Source organism: Glossina fuscipes, unplaced genomic scaffold (assembly GCF_014805625.2).
Source record: "Glossina fuscipes isolate IAEA_lab_2018 unplaced genomic scaffold, Yale_Gfus_2 87, whole genome shotgun sequence".
Taxonomy (NCBI): Eukaryota; Metazoa; Arthropoda; class Insecta; order Diptera; family Glossinidae; genus Glossina; species Glossina fuscipes.
The window spans coordinates 542,317-560,662 of NW_023998441.1; the positions used below are offsets into that span (position 1 = coordinate 542,317).

The 18,346-nt window shown below is 34.8% G+C and overlaps 2 protein-coding genes across 2 annotated transcripts; one reads left to right on the top strand and one right to left on the bottom strand.

Annotated features, from left to right (window-relative positions):
* Positions 1–502: 502 nt before the first annotated feature.
* On the bottom strand, positions 503–1,724 carry LOC119638297 (trypsin beta-like). Its single transcript, XM_038035033.1, has one exon. The coding sequence runs from the start codon at positions 1,501–1,503 to the stop codon at positions 556–558; it is 948 nt and encodes a 315-aa protein (XP_037890961.1). The 5' UTR covers positions 1,504–1,724; the 3' UTR covers positions 503–555.
* A 1,587-nt stretch (positions 1,725–3,311) lies between these two features.
* LOC119638301 (trypsin alpha-like) lies at positions 3,312–4,203 on the top strand. Its single transcript, XM_038035037.1, has one exon. It carries the CDS (start codon positions 3,358–3,360, stop codon positions 4,126–4,128), a length of 771 nt encoding a protein of 256 aa, XP_037890965.1. The 5' UTR covers positions 3,312–3,357; the 3' UTR covers positions 4,129–4,203.
* Positions 4,204–18,346: the final 14,143 nt, after the last annotated feature.

Genomic DNA, 18,346 nt, shown 5'->3' on the forward strand with positions numbered 1-18,346 from the left:
ATGCGATATTTCTAATAAATCAAACATTTATAATCTTATTTAATTTATTTACAAGAGAATGTGTGCACACGCGTACACATACCTGAATTAAACTTTATAAAGTTTCCTTATCAACACAAGCGCACGTTTGTATTTGCTTGTCAATAAATGACGGTCTAATGTGAATTAGTAGCAATTATGAACTATATTTTCTATAGAAAGTACTTCTAAATGTGGTTTATAGATAAGGTAAAGAATGTTTACTCCTTTTGAAAATCTGAAATTCGATCTAATGGTAAGGGGAGATGATTCTTTACGATCTCTTGGTTGATTTTTGGAATTGTGAATTTAAAATTTGTAGAATATAAATATAATATAACTGCACTTACTGCAATGTGCAATTGCAATGTAGATTATCTAGGTCAATACAAATATCCATGTATATCCGAGAATATGTAAGCATAACTTAAATATGTGATAAATAACTAAGTGACTTTTATAATTAAATAATTCTCCAAAGGTGTATTACAAAATGCGTAAATTAGCGCAAGCTTTTATTCGTGGAATAAAGAAATATTAGGGATTAGAAGCTGCTGCATCAATCCAGGAATTGAAATCAGCAACGTTAACGTAAACACCTGGATAACCAGGTACTGCACACCCATATCCCCATGAAACTATGCCAACCAAAAGTCCCCCAGAAACTAAAGGACCACCAGAATCGCCCTGGCAAGGGTCCTTACCACTGGCATGTGCACAGATCATGCTTGGCTTAATATCATCACCATAAGCGTAAGAAGAGGAAGCACAAGTTTCACGACTAACAATGTAAACGTCAACATATTGCAACGTAGCAGAAATGTCGGGTGAGCCGTAAATATTAGTGCCCCAGCCTGAAACCACAGCAGTAACTCCATCAGCAGGATCTTTTTTGGCTAAAGCAATACTTTTAATGGTAGTTCCAAGAGGCAAAGAAAATTTTAATTGAATAACGGCAATATCGTTCATCATAGTCTCAGCATTGTAACTTTCGTGAATTTTAAAATCGGTAGGGTCTACCAGCACACCCCCCTCATACCATTTCGAAGAGCCAGCACGCACTTTAAGCGTGGAAATACCTACTCCTCGTATGCAATGAGCAGCGGTAATGATCGTATCTTTATTATACACAGAACCGCCGCAGAAATGTGACCCAGAACGTTGTATAGATACTTGCCAAGGAAAATTGGTAATGCTTGTTATTTGCCCACCGACAATACGGCCATCCAAATGGGGTTGCATGCCTTTTGGAGCAGGGCCAGCGAAGACCTGCACAATAAAGAACGGCAGAAAGATTAGCTTCCACATTTCGTTAAAACGAACAAAGTAAACTAGCAATGTCAACAACTTTCTCAGCCATATATATATATTTCTAACACATACTCTTGTTATACGAAAAATATAATATATTATTTTTGCGGCTAAGCGAATTGTGCATACATGCATTACAGAATACAACAGATTTCGAATTCCATTTCCAATCATTTTATTTTGTTGAGTATAGCGCAGACATTGAGATATGAACGACTTTTGTTGTTATGTTCGAACCAGTTCTTTTTCACAGTTATTGCAACAATGTCTCAAACACAAAACCAAAACAATATCTGCATCAAGCTCTAGCTTATCGTAAGAAGGAGCGAACAAACAAAGTTGTTAAGTCACGTCACATTGTTAAACTTACTAAGGTCAAGTATCAGTCGTACCTTGAGCGCCGGTTGAATGCTCGTAAGTACCGGTCAACGGTATGCCGAACTTAATTTACTTTAAACCATTTGCTAAAGCATATTTGCTAGTAAACACCACCTTAAATCACTGCGTCAGTTTTTATTGGCCTCACTAAAGCAGATATCAGCATATATACATGTTCATAACATACTTTGGCAATGAAAGTTAGTAAATGAAACTTTGCAAATAAAACACCTCAAGTAAAAGAACTTTAGTCCATCATAAATATTATTTTTATTGTTAAGTGGACATAAATCTTAAAATTAAAGAAAAGCATAGAGAAACTTTCTATAATTTACCTCAACAACAATCATTAACACTTTATGCAACGATGCCTTTAAATTGACATATATGTGTCAACTTTTCAGTTTTGGTAAAATATGTAAGATCTCAGAAAGTTTTGATAGCTTTCAATAATACGAAAATAACTTTAAACGCCTATATTCGGCTGTATCAGCGACTGCTTTCGGTATATCGAGTGCATGAAATATTTCCATTGACATTCTTTGTTATAGAAATGCTACAGTCAGAAGCATTAAAGTAGTAAATGGTAATTTGCTCGTATATTTCCCAATCAATTAGAGAGCCAGAGTTGACAGTGGCAGTGATTCATAAGCAAACCAAAAATAAACAAAAAACTTAGGCAACCTAGAAAAGGCGAAAATTTTTTTTAATACCTGCAAAAGTTAGAAAAGAAATTTTAAAGCAATATGTAGTACCTGTCGAACTGAACGCAATGCCCTGAAAATTATTTAAGTCATGCATTTACGATTGATAAATTAACAGACAATCTATAGTTGTCTAGTCACACAATTACTTTCCATAGGAAACCAAATTTTAAAAATGTTCTTATACGAAAAAGATTTCCTTTTTTTACATTTCTCAAAAAATTCATTGAAAAATAGTGTCGTCATATACCAATGTATACGTGAAAATTTAGGCAGAATGGGACCACAAACTTTCATACGAAATATAAGCCTTCATACGACAATAATGTCAAATTTTTATGGTGAAAGTTAAAACCGATTAGTGGTTAGGCATATAAGACTAGTCGCTGCAGCTTTTGATTGCATTGGTTAATTTTTTTGAACCCTATAACCATATAAGGGTTTTGTAGCCTTAGCGATGAAAAGATGTATCTTTTGGTATTTTATGGCGAAAATAGGTAGAACGGTGGTATTTAATATAACGTTCTTACTTTTTTACTCTTCAAACACTTGCAAGACCTTATTAATCCGATTTGATTCTGAACATAGGCAAAAGGAATAGTTAGCAGCTGCTTCATTACAGCGATCTACTTTACTTTTCGGCAATAAGAAGCAAATAGTGTGATTGCGGTTAATGGATCGCTTTAAAGGTACTATTTATGTTTAGATGTTTATTTATATTTCTAGATTGTGCAGAGTTTGCGCGCGATTGAACAAATTTACAGCTGTTCGAAGTGTTTTCTCTATTTACAACGTAGGCTTTTAAGATTATTTCTTTTATATATATATCTACCGATATGATTTGTTCGATGCAGCCATAAATATTTTTACAAAGCACAGCAGTTTTGTATAAATAGCAAATTGAAATGGAGTATACATCAGTTCACCTTGGTACACTTTTGCAATAATGTTTAGATTCGTTGTTCTGTTTTCTTTGTTGGCCTGCGTTTTTGCAGCTACCATGCCCAAGGGCATGCTACCGCAATTAGATGGTCGTATTGTTGGGGGCAAACCTACCACCATTGAGAAATCTCCTTGGCAAGTTTCTCTGCAAAGAAGCGGCTCTCACTTTTGTGGTGGTTCTTTCTACGACAAGAATCACATAGTCACTGCTGCCCATTGCTTACAAGGAGCAATATCCTCCCAAATTAAAGTACGCGCAGGCTCTACCACTTGGAATGACGGTGGCATTTTATTGGACGTAGCAGATTTTAAAATTCACGATGGATATAGTTCCAATCTTATGATGAATGACGTTGCTGTCATCCGTTTAGCTTCTTCTGTTACGTACAGCTCCAGCATTAAAAACATTGAATTAGCAAAGAAAGCCCCCGCTGACGGAGCCGAAGCTTCCGTTACAGGATGGGGAACGCTACAGTCTGGCGGCGGTTCTCTACCTGTCACTCTGCAAACTGTTAACGTAGATATTGTCAGCCGAGAAAAATGCGCCTCCTCATCTTATGGATACGGATCTGAAATAAGGCCTACAATGATTTGCGCTTATACTGAAGGTAAAGACTCGTGCCAAGGTGATTCTGGTGGGCCTCTAGTTTCTGGAGGCCGATTGGTCGGTATTGTGTCTTGGGGTTATGGCTGCGCTTTTCCAAACTATCCTGGTGTCTATGCTGATGTTGCCGATCTTCGTCGATGGATTTTCGACACTGCTGCTTCAATTTAAATTTGAGTTAACGGATATATGGTTACGAAAATGGAAATAAAACTACTTGCATACTTATAAAAGCCTGTCATAAAATAAGGTTTTTTTACTAACTCAAAAGCTTACCAACAAGTCCGAGGTAGAAAAAACTGTAAATTTCAAAGCATGTTGCTCTTGTTTGCTAAGATTGGAAACTGTAACATGTAATATCAGCTTGTAACTTGTACAAGTAAATAGTAAATTGGAAAATCAGTTTCAGTTTCTCTGTTGCGCGCACTTTTGATACAATGAATGCCCTGAGTATTTCCCACAAATCATTTATTTATTTGGTTTATGTCCATAGCCAAACTACTCACAGATATCATACGCCTTAACGTTTTGCCTTCTCTTTAAAATGTTCTTCATATTTGAAACATGTAAGAATTTTCGAAATTCAATACATCAAAGAAGCAGTCCTTTTGCACTCTACTAGGGTTTGCCATCTTATGGAAATAATGTACAGGGAGCAGTAATTTATAAATTTGGTAAGAACATAAAATATTCTAAAAACCAATCTCATCAAGAAAAGAAGGCAGTCAATAAAAGCCTTGGAAGTGGAAGTCACTAAATTTTCCAGAAAGGAAGTTCAGTACAAATGCATTGTGTCAGGCACGATTTATGTGTAAAATAACTGTTAACAACAACGTAGAATACTTCGAGCTCTGCGCCCGATTAAAGAAAAGTTGTTGTGATCGAATGTATATTAATTGACCACCATATCTAAAATTGCACTTGAAAAACGAAAATATTAGTACATTCAAAATCATTATCATAATTTGTTTAACAAATATGAACGATTCTATTCCCTTCGTGTTATCCTTTTAAATTTGTTGTGCTAGATGGTACTAACGTCCCTTTATGAAGATAGGAACCGATGTATGTGCCTTTGCTCAGGTAGCTAGTTCGTCAGATGTTGGTGGAGGGGTTACATTTGGCTCCCGGACACTCCTCAGACATATACACCTAAAAGAATAGCTCGCTTTAACGAAGACGCGGGTGGACCAAACTTACCGAACGGGCATACTCTAAGCCCGGAACCTTTCATTACCTATCCACTTATTCGTGTCCTTCGGCTTATGATTTTTATAGGTGACTTCGAAGTTGCGTCCCAAAGGCCCTTTAACTTACCCTTCTCTCCTATATATTAAAATGCTGCTCATTTCATTCATACAAGTTAAATTAAATTATTAAGTATAGATAAGTTTTCTCTCAATATAGATGGCCACCACTTGCATGTTCTTTGCTTGGGTAATATTTCATTTATTTTTACAATGCAATTTATGCAATACAATATTTAATTTATTAAAAAAAAATAAATAAATAAAGTCATCCACTTAAAACGCAGATACATGCAATGATTATAGCGTTGTTATATATTGCAGCCGCTGTTTTTACACATTATAGCTGTTGTTATTATAGATTGCAGCACACTTCACAAAAACAGCAAGCAAGTAGAGAATATCGTTGTGTTTGTCGATCAAAGATAATGTATATTTTAGGTGTAAATTAAATGCAATGGTTTCCCCTCTTTTTTTTAACATAATCTTAGTTAAACCAAAATTTTTTTACTGTTCATCAACTCCGCACAATTCAATTAACTCTTTTTTGTCTTTTCTTCTCATTTCACAAAAAAAAAAAAAAAAATAACTAAAATAACGATCTTTGTTATATAACGGAAAAAGTTTTCATCAGCTTTTTTTCTATGACAATTGAATAAATCAATTGTTACATGCTTCTTCTGGCGGTAACCATTAGGGTGTCTTAATTTCTTTTCTTCTGCTCAAGTATAAATTTATTACGTAAATAACAAAACGGCCGTCTAAATGATTTGCCGAAAACTAAATATTCAAAGCTCTTAATTAATTGAACCATTATTTTTTTTGGTTTCACCTCAATTTTTCTCCTTCACAATTAAAACGTCCAGCCATCCGTTCGCCATTTTCCATCTCTCTTACCGAAAATTGAGACCAACCAAAAACCGGCAAAAATGGGGTCAAAACAAATCACACCACTAAACTCGTTCTCCTACGAGACTTAACAATACTTCATTTTTTTAGAAAGAGGAAATGAAACAAGGTTACTAAGCTAAAACGTCATATTACAGAAATTGTTGCACAAAGCAACTGAAATGTTTTTAATGTAGCTGATATCATTTAACTTAATCCTGCATTAAAAGTGACGATACCCGACCAAAGGCATTCAACTAATCGTAAGGAAGGTTGAACATACAAGCAGCTTCCTAAAAAAGACATCAAAAGTCTACTCTACGCGGGTCAACACAGGACAAGCATTACAATAATTATTCCTTCAACCAATTTTCTTTTCTTAATAGTAACACTGAATTACACATAACGGATCTGCTGACACATTGAGAAATTCTAATCCTTTCTGGAAAATTGAAGATTTGAAAAGCACGTTGACATGACAAACTCTTATCAATAGTATTGTAGCGAAGTTATGAATAAATTAACAATTTTTTAATGAATGCTTGATCAACATTGCTTGTGGACAAAAATTTTAGAAGGCAGAAAATGTCGTCTGTTAGTTTAATATAATTAACAAAACGTGTAATACGACCAAGGGTTATTGCATTACACTGTATTGCGTCCACAAGATGAATCATATAGTCAGCTCTTATAATGTTTAAGTGGGAAATCCGGTCGAAAAATAACGCCCTAGTTTTGCTTGTGTTAATGCAAAGCGTATTTTTTTTAGTGGACTCAGTGGCTGTGCACTACTAACTATTCGCTCTACATCAAAGCTATTCCGTAACTACTTTCGCACTATTTCGAGATGGACGCTTATTGTTTCTTGATACTCATTTTATCATTCTCCCCCGTTCTGCTGAGATTAAGAGTTCGCATATTGCCTTCGTATGGCCTTATATCGAAGCGCGTCTTGTAAGACACTAGCGTATTTATTCCATCTTTCGAAATTCGTTAACACGATTGATAGTGGGTTACCTGAAGTAATTCTAATCCAAGAGACCTGAAAATCCTATTTCCAAAGATGGACAGACGAAAACAACGTGTTGCGCATCGCTGTTAACGCTTTAGCATAGGCCACATGTGTTATCTGCTCGTAAGTTGAAATGGCATAAGCTTTCGCAGAATATGTTTACTTTGTAGCACTTTCTCTGCCCGAATCGGTGCGGCACATACCATGTACGCGTTGGCTACGCTGCGTATAAGTTTTCGCCTCGCCTTTTTTGGCTCATTCATGTTTGTGATAATTTTGCATAGAAGGGATCCGGTTGACAACGGTCTATTCGAAACATTCTTAACTTTCTTCGCAAATATTACTTTCCTATTGTCGTCATATCGCACTCCCAGGTATCTACAATTAGAACTAAATTGAATGCAGTACCCATCCATTTTTATTTTGGGCACTTGGAACACCCATCTATCCGTCACCAGTATGCTCCGTTTTTTTCCGACGTGAAATTTTAATTTGGAATTATGTCTTTCAATCTCTTCTCTAATAGGGCCGTTAGTTCGTCTGGAAATTGGCAGGGTAGTGTATTAGTCGGTCGACGAATGTTATGTGGACAAGCTATATTTCCACCCTTTAGCAAATGTGAAACTCATTAACATATCCTTCGGTAAGGTCTACTATGAAGGGCTGCTTTTCATGCTTACAAGATTTCTCCAGATTCCAGTATGTTCATTACTTAAATCCCATTAAGAAAACAGATATTCCTATGACAAATTCGAAAACGAAAATTTCAATACATATAAAATTGAAAGTGAAGTGCTGTAAGGAAGTGTTTGAATGTTTAATGCTTCAAAAATATCAATCTAAATTTCTATTATTTTTATTGCTCCGCGATCTGGATTTTCTTTATGCTAGCAATGTAACTCGCCGAATTTTTATTAAGACTGAATGAGAGAGAGAATTAACTTGTGTTTGTTCCTTAAGTTATTTTAAGGAGTTTTCCAAGTTTATGCATATTTATTTAAATATCACACTTGTATTGTCTCATAGTTCCAATTTTGGGACAATAATATCTCTTATTTTTCCAACCTTGCCATAAAATTTATTTATGATCCGTCTGGATAAATAGTAAACTAAACATTTACCCTTAAATTGTACACTGGATTGCGTCATCTTTTCCTGTCGTCAGTTTTTTTTAATATGCCGTTCAGTCTTCAAAAACATTACATAATCGCTAACAACCTTGCGTAACCAAATTATTGAGTACTACCAGAGATAACTAAATATAGAAATTTTCCGTTCATCTCAGGCACTTGTAACTTGATTTTATCAATAAAAATAATAACGCTGTTAATTAGTATCCAATTGACAGCTTGCTCTTTGATTTTCATTATTTGTATTGTCACATATCCTATTGATAGCTTTCTGATAAGATGTCGCGTTCTCTCAAACATTTCCAAAGCAGAAGCATATACAATTATATGCGCTATGGTATACGCCTAAGTGTGTAGGTACGAAAAAAAACCAAACAGTATATGTAGCAAATATAATTTGTTTTCTTTTCATCGTTTCAAGAATTGTATTTTATCTAATTCAGCTATTTTAGTTAAGATATTTCATATTATTAAAGAGATTACGTTGTAGTTTATTATATTTAACCTTACCTAATTTAGTTACTATATGTATATATTTATGAATTCTATTTGTTTAAAAATAAATATTTGACATACTTCCTTGACATCCAAATTTCGCTATCACACATCAATTATTCTACAAGGCGCCTATTTACATTATAGTATACTTCTATTATATATATTTCAGATATTAAACTCCTAAATAAATAAATAAAATATTAAAAACTAGTCCTTAACATCCCTACAAAATAAAATATTAATTGTGAGCCGATAGCCTGTGTTGCTAGTGCTCAATGTCTTTTTTTAGTCTAAGAATTCATTTCATTAGTCTAAAATTAAAATAATAACAATAATAATAAAATATTAAAACATAGAACGAAAATAAAAACTATATATGTCTAAAATTTCGAGAGAAATGGATGTATCAGGTAGATTTTATAAAACTAAAAATTTCAATTTTTTCAAAATTAACCATTTCAGCAAAGGATTTTGACTCTGTCGCAAATATAATAGTTTGGATGTATTCATTAAGACCATCCTTAAATATGATCAATGTATCTTTGAAAATGGTTATTAAAGTCCTTTGTTCAACAACGGCGCTTGGGCTTGCTTGTTTGAGTCGTAGTTGAATTGGTTCTGCGATTATAATTGCGATTTTACTTTTTTAGCTTGTTATGATAACTTTTTGGAAAAAGTTTCGTGAGTGCGGAGTGAAGCTTTGGAATCGTTTTGTTCGATTTATATTTCGCAGTGAGTTTGTGTTTTTAAATCATCGAAAGTTTTAGGATTACCGCTTAAAGTTGGGAACATAATCGCTTAACTATGCATTTGAATTTGTATATAGAGTGTTATTAATTATCACGGCTACCTTTAAAAATGGGCTGAGATTTTTAGAATTGCCTGATAAAGAGGATGTTGATTTAGAAGCGAATAAAGGTACAGTTCTCGCATTTCTTTTTGCTTAATTTGCCTTCTTGTTTTTACTTATTCACGATTTACATTCGTGGTTGGTATGTATGCTTGTTGTACTTTTCTAACTGTAATGACAAATTAGACAGGCTACAATTTATTTGGGATGTAAATAGCGATATTTTTATCATCTTGTTGAAACATTGGTTGTGAAATATTTCGCGGGGCGGTCGATGGGGGAAATCATTAGCTTCGGCGAACAATTTGATAATGGTAACTATCGAAGAGATTTTTCTAATAAGAGCTAAAGTACACAGTATTTTGTCACCTACTGTAGAGTTCCTTTAACGGTGCATCATAAATGTGGCGAATTTAAACTACGGTCGGATTTGGTTAGTAGAGGACTACTTCCTGGAGAGTAGGGTCATGTTTATTGTTTGGGTAACAACTCTATGTTGTTTGCGTAGAAAAGTCTTGTGGTTAAACAATGATTGTTTAGATGATGTTCACATATATTTAACATATGGTTTGTTTTGTTACAATGCTTTTAATAATTTTGTTTTGATTTATCGTGTCCTACGTTTCTGATGAATTAAATTATATATTTTGCGCTAACACTGCTGCATTTCTGTTATCTCATGCATTTGTTTTTGTGGTTACTATTTCGTATGCTTATTATTTTCTTTTCGTACGCAAGAGCGTGGTTATTTCTTTTCATCAAAAGTAAAAGAACAAGAGTACACAGACCTTTTCCATGTTTTTCGTCATGCAATTCTCTTTTGCCATGTTATACTATCGTTTTTGGTTACCATTTCCACTTCCCTTATTGTTCCTATGTAACCAGTCTTCACTTTTGGTGTTGGGAGAGCTGTAATGACCATAGAATGTAATGTCCTTCCTTTTATCTATAGAAAACTTATAAAAGCATTAAATTTCATGGCAACTCGAAAGTGACGCTTTAGGAAGATTGGAAACGTGTCAGACCGATGTACGTGCCTTTGCTGAGCTAGCTAGTTTGTGAGATGTGGGAGGAGTTCTATATTTTCAGCTCACTGAAACTCTTCAGACTATTACAACTGAAAGAGCAGCACGCACGTACGCTTTAACGAACAGGCGGACAGGCGTAACATAAGCTACTGAATGGGCACCCATTTAGCACCTAGGCCGAGAATATTGTTGTTGTTTATCTATTTATCTATTTTTTGCTTATTTATTTATTTTAACCATTTATATATGAAATTCAACTAAAGAAACTTACAATCGAATTCAATGCATCTTAATAGAAAATCTTGTACTAATTCTTTTAAAAACTAGTGTAAAATAAAAAGGAATATAAAAAGAATAATAACAAAGTAAGTTAAAAAAAAAATTAAAAAGGTAAAAATAATAATTCATGTGTAAATAAATAAAAAGAGAGAAAAAAAAAACATGTAGACAGCTAGCACAGAAGCACATCCGGAAAAGAACAGATCCTGGTTTCAAGTGAATCCCTGAACCATCGCAAACATGCATGAGTTTGACAACCAACACGTTAACAACACAATATTATTTTAAATAAAAAATGAGATGTTAAGAATGAAATGTTAGTTTAAGTAAGACATAGGTAAATCGCGCATATTAAGCAAAGTTGCTTTAATAGACTTTAAAGAGTTCGACACTGAGAACAAGATATAAACGTCATTTAGGTTTCTGCAAACAACTTTGAGCGGGTTAAACAGCTCATAATTGTATTTACATAGACAAAGCTTAATCAAGATAAAGTGCTTATCTCACCAAGTAATGCGGGCGAGTCAATAGTACCATTTATTACTTTGATTAAGACGGAAATCCCAAGAACAATTCTAGTTCCTACTAAATTCCTACGAGCAAACAGCAAGAATTGCTTTTGAACAGATTCATTGCAATCTACATAGCACCTATATGAAGGAGAAAACACAAGGTCCAACCAAAAGCATGAACAGACTTTTCGTAATGTAGGGATCATCAAGTTCTTTGGATCACCTTTTTATAAAACCAAGCGCGGACCTAGCTTTGCTAATCGAGAGCTCAATATGCAAGTTAAAACGTAACTTATGTTCAAATAGAACGCCTAAATATGTGAACGAATCGACGTCCTCCAACTTGTGCGAATCAATGAAATACTGAGTAATGAACGACTTCCTTCTTGAAAAAGAAAGCTTCTTACATTAATTTAGATTTAGTTTCAGAGCACCGTGCAACCACATTATTCAAGTCACTTTACAGCTGATGTGATTGCGATTCTACAGAGAAGGAAGAAAACATTTTCACAGCATCAACATACATTAAGATGTGGCTGGATTTAATCACCGATGGGAGATCATTAATGTGTAAATTAAATAAAATGGGTCCTAAGTGGCCGCCAGACGTCACGGGAAGTTCATCCGAGGTCATGAAGTTAAACAGAACCCTGAATAATCTATTGTACAGATAAGAGCTTAAACATTTCAGTAAATAGAAAGGGATTCTAGAAGCTTGGAGTTTAAAAATAAGTAGTTTATGGTTAACGAAATCAAACGCTTTGCTAAAATCACTGTTTGCCGACTAAAATAATATAAATTTTAGATGAAAATAAATGCAATTTTTTTTTCTTCAGATTATCTTCGCTTTTCGTTGTAAGCAAAAATTTCAAGCTTGTGTTTGTTAAAAAAAATATATTTTTTTTTTTTTTCCTTTTTAATTTCTTACTTTATGCACGTATACAATAAGTGCATAATTAATAAAATGGCGCTTATTCAAGAAAAAATTTGTTCTAGATGCTTGTTAATTTTTCTACAAGTTACACAAACACACACAATAAAACGTGAGCACCAAACCAAGTATTAAACGTTGTTAAGTAATTTGACAAACTTTAATATTATAATGCATCACGATCAAGAATAATTCATTACTACGAAACAATTTTTATAAAAAAAAAAATTTAATTATCCAGCTCTGTCAATCTTTATTACAACCGTTTTTTTTCCTTCAGGCACATTAAAAAAAATCTGTCCACTTATGCAGAAAGACGTTCGCCATATTCCTTTTTTCGTACTTATTTATTTTAGATCTTAGTTTACGTCACATTTAATATATTTCGTAAATCATTTTCTGCTTTTTGGCAAAACAATTAACGATCTCAATTTCTTTGCGGATTTCATTCGAATAATCTTTTAATTGCGCTTATCTTTCCTACCGAAAACCACTGCGAAACGAAAAACTCAAAGCTAAGTCAAAGGGATACCTCTGTATGCGTGAACATAACAATGTTGATCATGCATTGTTAGCAAACCAAAATGGCTAAGTTAAAACCACACACTTCATAGCTTCTTTTTTCACTTATAGTAGCTTTCGTCAACGTTTGATTGATAGAAAGCTCTTCTTATTCTAAGGTTATTGATTGTACATATTGTGTTCTTCGTCTATTGTCTACGATATGGTTAATGCTTTCAAGGATTTAATCGCGCAAACATTTGTTTTGCTCTCACTATTGCGCTATTCATTGTGTGACTGCCAGTAAGGGAAAACGAAAGAATCGGGTTTTGCAAGTGCAAAAATTAAATTTCACAAAATTTGATTAAATATTTTTTTAAGGTGTAAAAGAACTAAAATCTAACTTCAGATGTGCAGACTGTATTCTTGTAAACCAAATTGAACAAACCGCATTGCATATTGACAGTTGCATTACAAAACCTGACCTAACTATGGCTGAGCGCTATTTTACGCCGAAGGTCGGTCTACCCTATCTATGGTCTCCGGTCTCTAGTTTGTTTCTCTTAACTGAAAACAATATATTGTTCAATTTTTTCATACAAGATTATTACATTAAGTCTCAAGACGTTTTGTTGTTTTTATGTCATTTTTCGTTTCGCTTTATATTCTTCAACGAGCATCGTTCAATAAGAAACACATATATATAGGTGCACGAAGCTATTATGGGCTTTTGTGCATTTTTTTAACCGCTTTGTTTTTAACTTTGGTAATTTCGTATTCTCGATATCAATTTCTATGTAAAAATTGGTTTATTTTGATAGTTATGTTCAGATAAGGGGCGTAATAACGTAGTTGAAAGTGAGCTTTCCCATTTAAGGCGAAAGTTACATATTCCATATTTGATTACGCCCTGGTATTAACGATGCATAACCAATAACGATGCGAGCGTTTTTGTCGTGCAAAGTGTGCAGGCAGCATTGACCGTGCTTTAAATGCAATGCTAGATCCTCCGACAGGATTACATTGGTCACGTCCCGACTGTAGGAAGCGGAATATTGGCTTTTATAACATTTCACGGACACATGGAATGGGTTTTCGGAATTTAGTGAGCATTTCCTAACATTGCGTGGACAGTTTGAAAAAATCGAGACGATGTCCGATAAGTGTCACTATCTAGAGCGATCATCTTCTTCCCAGCCTGTAAAAGACAAACTCGTAGTATAGCGTGCAGTACTTCACGTCCGTATTCGCCTAAGTCTGATTCGATAATTTTTTAACTATAAGGAAACTAAGTGCCTCCTTAAATCCAGTAACATTCATTTACCGAAATATTAGGAGCGTAAACTCAATAATTTGCTCTACTTTCCTAAATCCAGTAGGCAGGGAGTTTCCTTGTATAGGTTTCACTGAAACCTGGGTAAAGCCTCTTTACTTGGTGTTATCGTGATAATTTTGACGGTGTAGGGCGCAGTTCAACATGTGATAGAGCTATTGTGTATTTCAGTGAATTATTTGATCGTAATTAACTTCAACACAACGCTCCTAAACGTGATGGCAGACTGGTACATCTTTGCTTTGCCAATTATTTGGAGATAGTTGTAAATCGCTGTCCGCCTTTCACTTTACTTGAGGATCCCTATTATCCAGCAATTTGCATTTCCTTTCATTACCGTCATGATGGTCCGTTCCACCACTCTAAGGTGTCAAATTCAACTGCCTCAAATAAATATTATCATTCTAATAAAACCAATATTTTGATGCTTTAATCTCATCTTTCATAAATTATGCTCGATTTTTGTGCTGGGAATATCACCGTCTTATAATGTACTGAAACCAGCTATTTCTGCATCTGTTCCGATCAAGCAACCTCGCCCTAGAAGCAGGTGTTCGCCATGGTTTAACAAAACAATTAGATATTACAAAAACGGAAAGAACAAACTTTTCAAAAAATTTGTGAAAAGTGGTTCTGCTTATGACTGTTGCGCCTATTCTGATGCATGGCAAAGATTTAATTATCTCATCCACCAATATTATTGCAGATACCTTCAATTGGTAAAATCCTTGCCGCTTGTTAACCCTAAATATGTTTATAAATTTGTCAACTCCAAAAGAAGAACCTTCATATATCTTTCGCAAGTTTCTTCTAATGGCTGAGTCCTCTGATATTGCAAGCTCAAATCTCTTTGCTAAATACTTTCGTCGAAATGTTTCAACTGTTAATTCCAATTTAAGCGTTAACTATTCGTATAAGATAACTAACTCGGCTTTGATTCCTAACTGGGTCATTTCATTAAATGACGTTTTACATGGATTGAGGTGTCTAAAATATAATTGTGCGCCTGGATCAGGTGGGACTCCATCATGTATTCTTAAATCATGCTCTGTCAACCTGTGTGGTCTTATATCAACGATTTTTTATGAATTCTTGAAATCAAGTGTTTCCCCTTTGTGTTGGAAAGGTAGTTTCTTTTACTCAGCTTGACAAAAATGGAAATGGACATCACATTGAGAACTATAGAGGCGTCACCACGTTGATTGTCTTACCTAAATTATCTGAGCGAATTGTTATTCAGCAGTTAGCTTTTGCTATCAAATCTTATATTTCTCCATCCTCGTATGGCTTTCGGAGAGGAAGGTCGAATGTCACGTTACTTGCCAAGGTTTCAAGGCTTTTTCTGGTATCTCTCGTACGGATGTCGTCTATACCGACTTTAGTAAAGCGTTTGACTTAGTTAACCATAACTGATTGATCTTCAAACTGCATGACTCTGGTTTCCCTTTCTACTTAGTGAAATAAATAAGCTCGTATCTGCATAAGAGATTATTCAGGGTTCTGTTCGACCTCATCACCTCGGACGTCTGGCGTCCCTCAACGTAGCTTTGCTGTTTAACTTCATCATCTCGGATGAATTCATCATGATGTTTGGCATTCCTCAAGGCAATCACTTAAGATCCCTTTTATTTAACTTATATTGTTAAGAAATTCACTTTTCTCGAATACGGATCGTATCACTAGACCGTGGATATTCTTTTTAAGAGAAATACACTTGCATGTCTTCACTACAAGAGTCTTTTATTTAAAATAAATTTGGTTAAGGGTAGAACTATTTATATTCTACTTTCACAATACTCTCGCCTTCCCAACTCTTATATTCTTTTTCGACTCAAATGTTCTTGTCCGACTGATTTTGCCTTACGCAAATAGTCCATTTATACACATTTTTACAAGCATATTACTATTACCTAAGTTCATGTTTTAATTTTTAATCCGTTAACCTGCTTTCCGCTAATCGTTTTCCTCGGTCGGCAGCTGCATGACGCGCCGGAAATGTGTACTTAGGTTTTCCGTCTCTAGGGAATTCATTATTTGGGAAAATCAATTAGTTGCTATGAATTGGCTTTGGGATTTCCGTAACAATTCATTAATGATCTCCGCTCAGTGATTAAAACCAACCAGATATTAATATTCGTTGACGATGTTAAACTGTTTCTTTTCCTTCTCCTTCGCAAACATATCAGCTTCAATTTAACTTAAATAGTTTGGGTACATGGTGCTCGTTCAATTTTATGAAATTCACTCTAAAAAAATGCAAGAAGCTTTCTTTGTCAAGGAGAAAGTCATTCAATATTGAATGTTTCATTGACTCAAATATAAAAAATGTTGATTCGGCCATCGATTTAGGCATTCTATTCGACCGAAGTTTACGTTTTAATTGAGTTCTCTTTAAGTAAAGCTAGGTCCGCGCTTGGTTTAATTACGACGCCGCCCAAAGAGTTGAAGGATCCTCGCATTATAGAGAGGCGATTCAAGGCTATAACAATAATTGATTATTCCTTTGTTTTGTGGTTTGTAGGGGTTATGTCGATTCAATTGAATCTACAATTCCTCGTGTTTGCCCTCAGGAATTTGGCTTGGAACCCAATCGTTTGTGTTACCGTATCAGAAAATGAAAGTCATTAAAGTTTTTAAAAGCTTCGCGGAATGGTGAAAAATTCTCCGAATGTGTGCGGCGTTGAGAGAATCTATTTGAAACACAGAGCCGAGATAAGCGAGATGCAGCGTTTAGAGATAACTAATTGAGAAAAATGGCAAACTAATGTCCCCCTCTAGCGGCTTACACATAAAGCGCATTCATGTGTAGGCAAATTAATTAATTTCAAGCGATTTTCATAGGGCGAAAGAGGCAATAATCCACCCCAACCAACAAAGAGGAACTCTTTTCGAACTGATTGTATACTATATATCCGACAGGAAAGCACGGAGTCCAGATAACTGATGCATACTCTAAAATAAGCCTTACAAGCGCCATATTCAACAAACTCTTTGTTATGTATGGATCATGAAAGTCCTTCAACCATCATTTTATCAAGCCCAATTAACTTTCTGCACTTTTTGCAGCATCAATTGTTTAGGGGCAATCAACGAGAGATGATCTAGCGAATGACATCCTTTTGCGCTTGTTCAGCGTCATGAGGTTACTACTACACCAATATGGTACCAAACTGATTCCAAATAACGAGTAAAAATTTCGACATCCATTAATTACATTTCGAATAGAAGGAAGTAGATAAACATCTTCTGCAAACATTATAACATTACTGTGCTGAATGACATCAGGAAGATTTTTAATAAATAAAATAATAGGGAAAAATGCTAAACGGCTGGACTGTGGCACACAAGAATTTGCTTCCGAATAAACAAACTTATACCCTACGCTTTCTGTGCGATTGGATACGTACGACGAAAATCATTTGGCTAAATATCCGTGTTTCTTACTTAAGTCTGTGAAAATAATGCATCGGTAGATTTTCCGCAGCAAAGTCCGTGCTGGGATGAAAAAACCATTGACACAACAGGGTTACTAACAACAAGATCAAACTATTCATAACAAGACATTCAAATATTTTTGGTATAACAGTTTAGCAGTGAAACTGTAATTATTGACGCATGACATGCTACCACTTTTATGAAGCGACACCGTATAACTCTTTTTCCATAAATAAGAGTACGTTAGAACCCGTCTTCGTGCATTATTGTGGTGTGCCCAGAAAACCTTAGACAGTAGTCTTTAAGGCTGATTTTCGGTAACGACAACGTTAGGCAGACAAGATAGAGAATTATTATCAGAAATATCTTCAAGATCTTCTTCAGGACTTTGTACAGCTGTAAGAACGCGTACGTAGTTCGCATACATTTGAAGAGTTTGTTCACATCCCTCTGACGGGGTTCCTTACACGCTTACCGTAGACCTTTTAATCCATAGTTGATATGGAAAAATTGCCTACCACTGAAGCCTGCACACTTTGAGTGGGCGATATTATCGCCCCTCCAAAAAACTAGAATAGAACCATCCGGCTTCTTAGACTTAGGATACCAACGACACAATCAAATTATGAAATTTGATGTTGCTGTTAAATGTTGTTTAATTTTTATCATATGTAAGAAAGTTCACTTAAGTCTTTGCTAAAACTTTTCGCTTCACAAGTACCAAAATGCTTTTAATGCATGTAAC

Bases quoted from the DNA above. Each gene is read 5' to 3' on its own strand.
- LOC119638297 (XM_038035033.1), bottom strand. From the start codon at position 1,503: ATGATTGGAAATGGAATTCGAAATCTGTTGTATTCTGTAATGCATGTA.
- LOC119638301 (XM_038035037.1), top strand. From the start codon at position 3,358: ATGTTTAGATTCGTTGTTCTGTTTTCTTTGTTGGCCTGCGTTTTTGCA.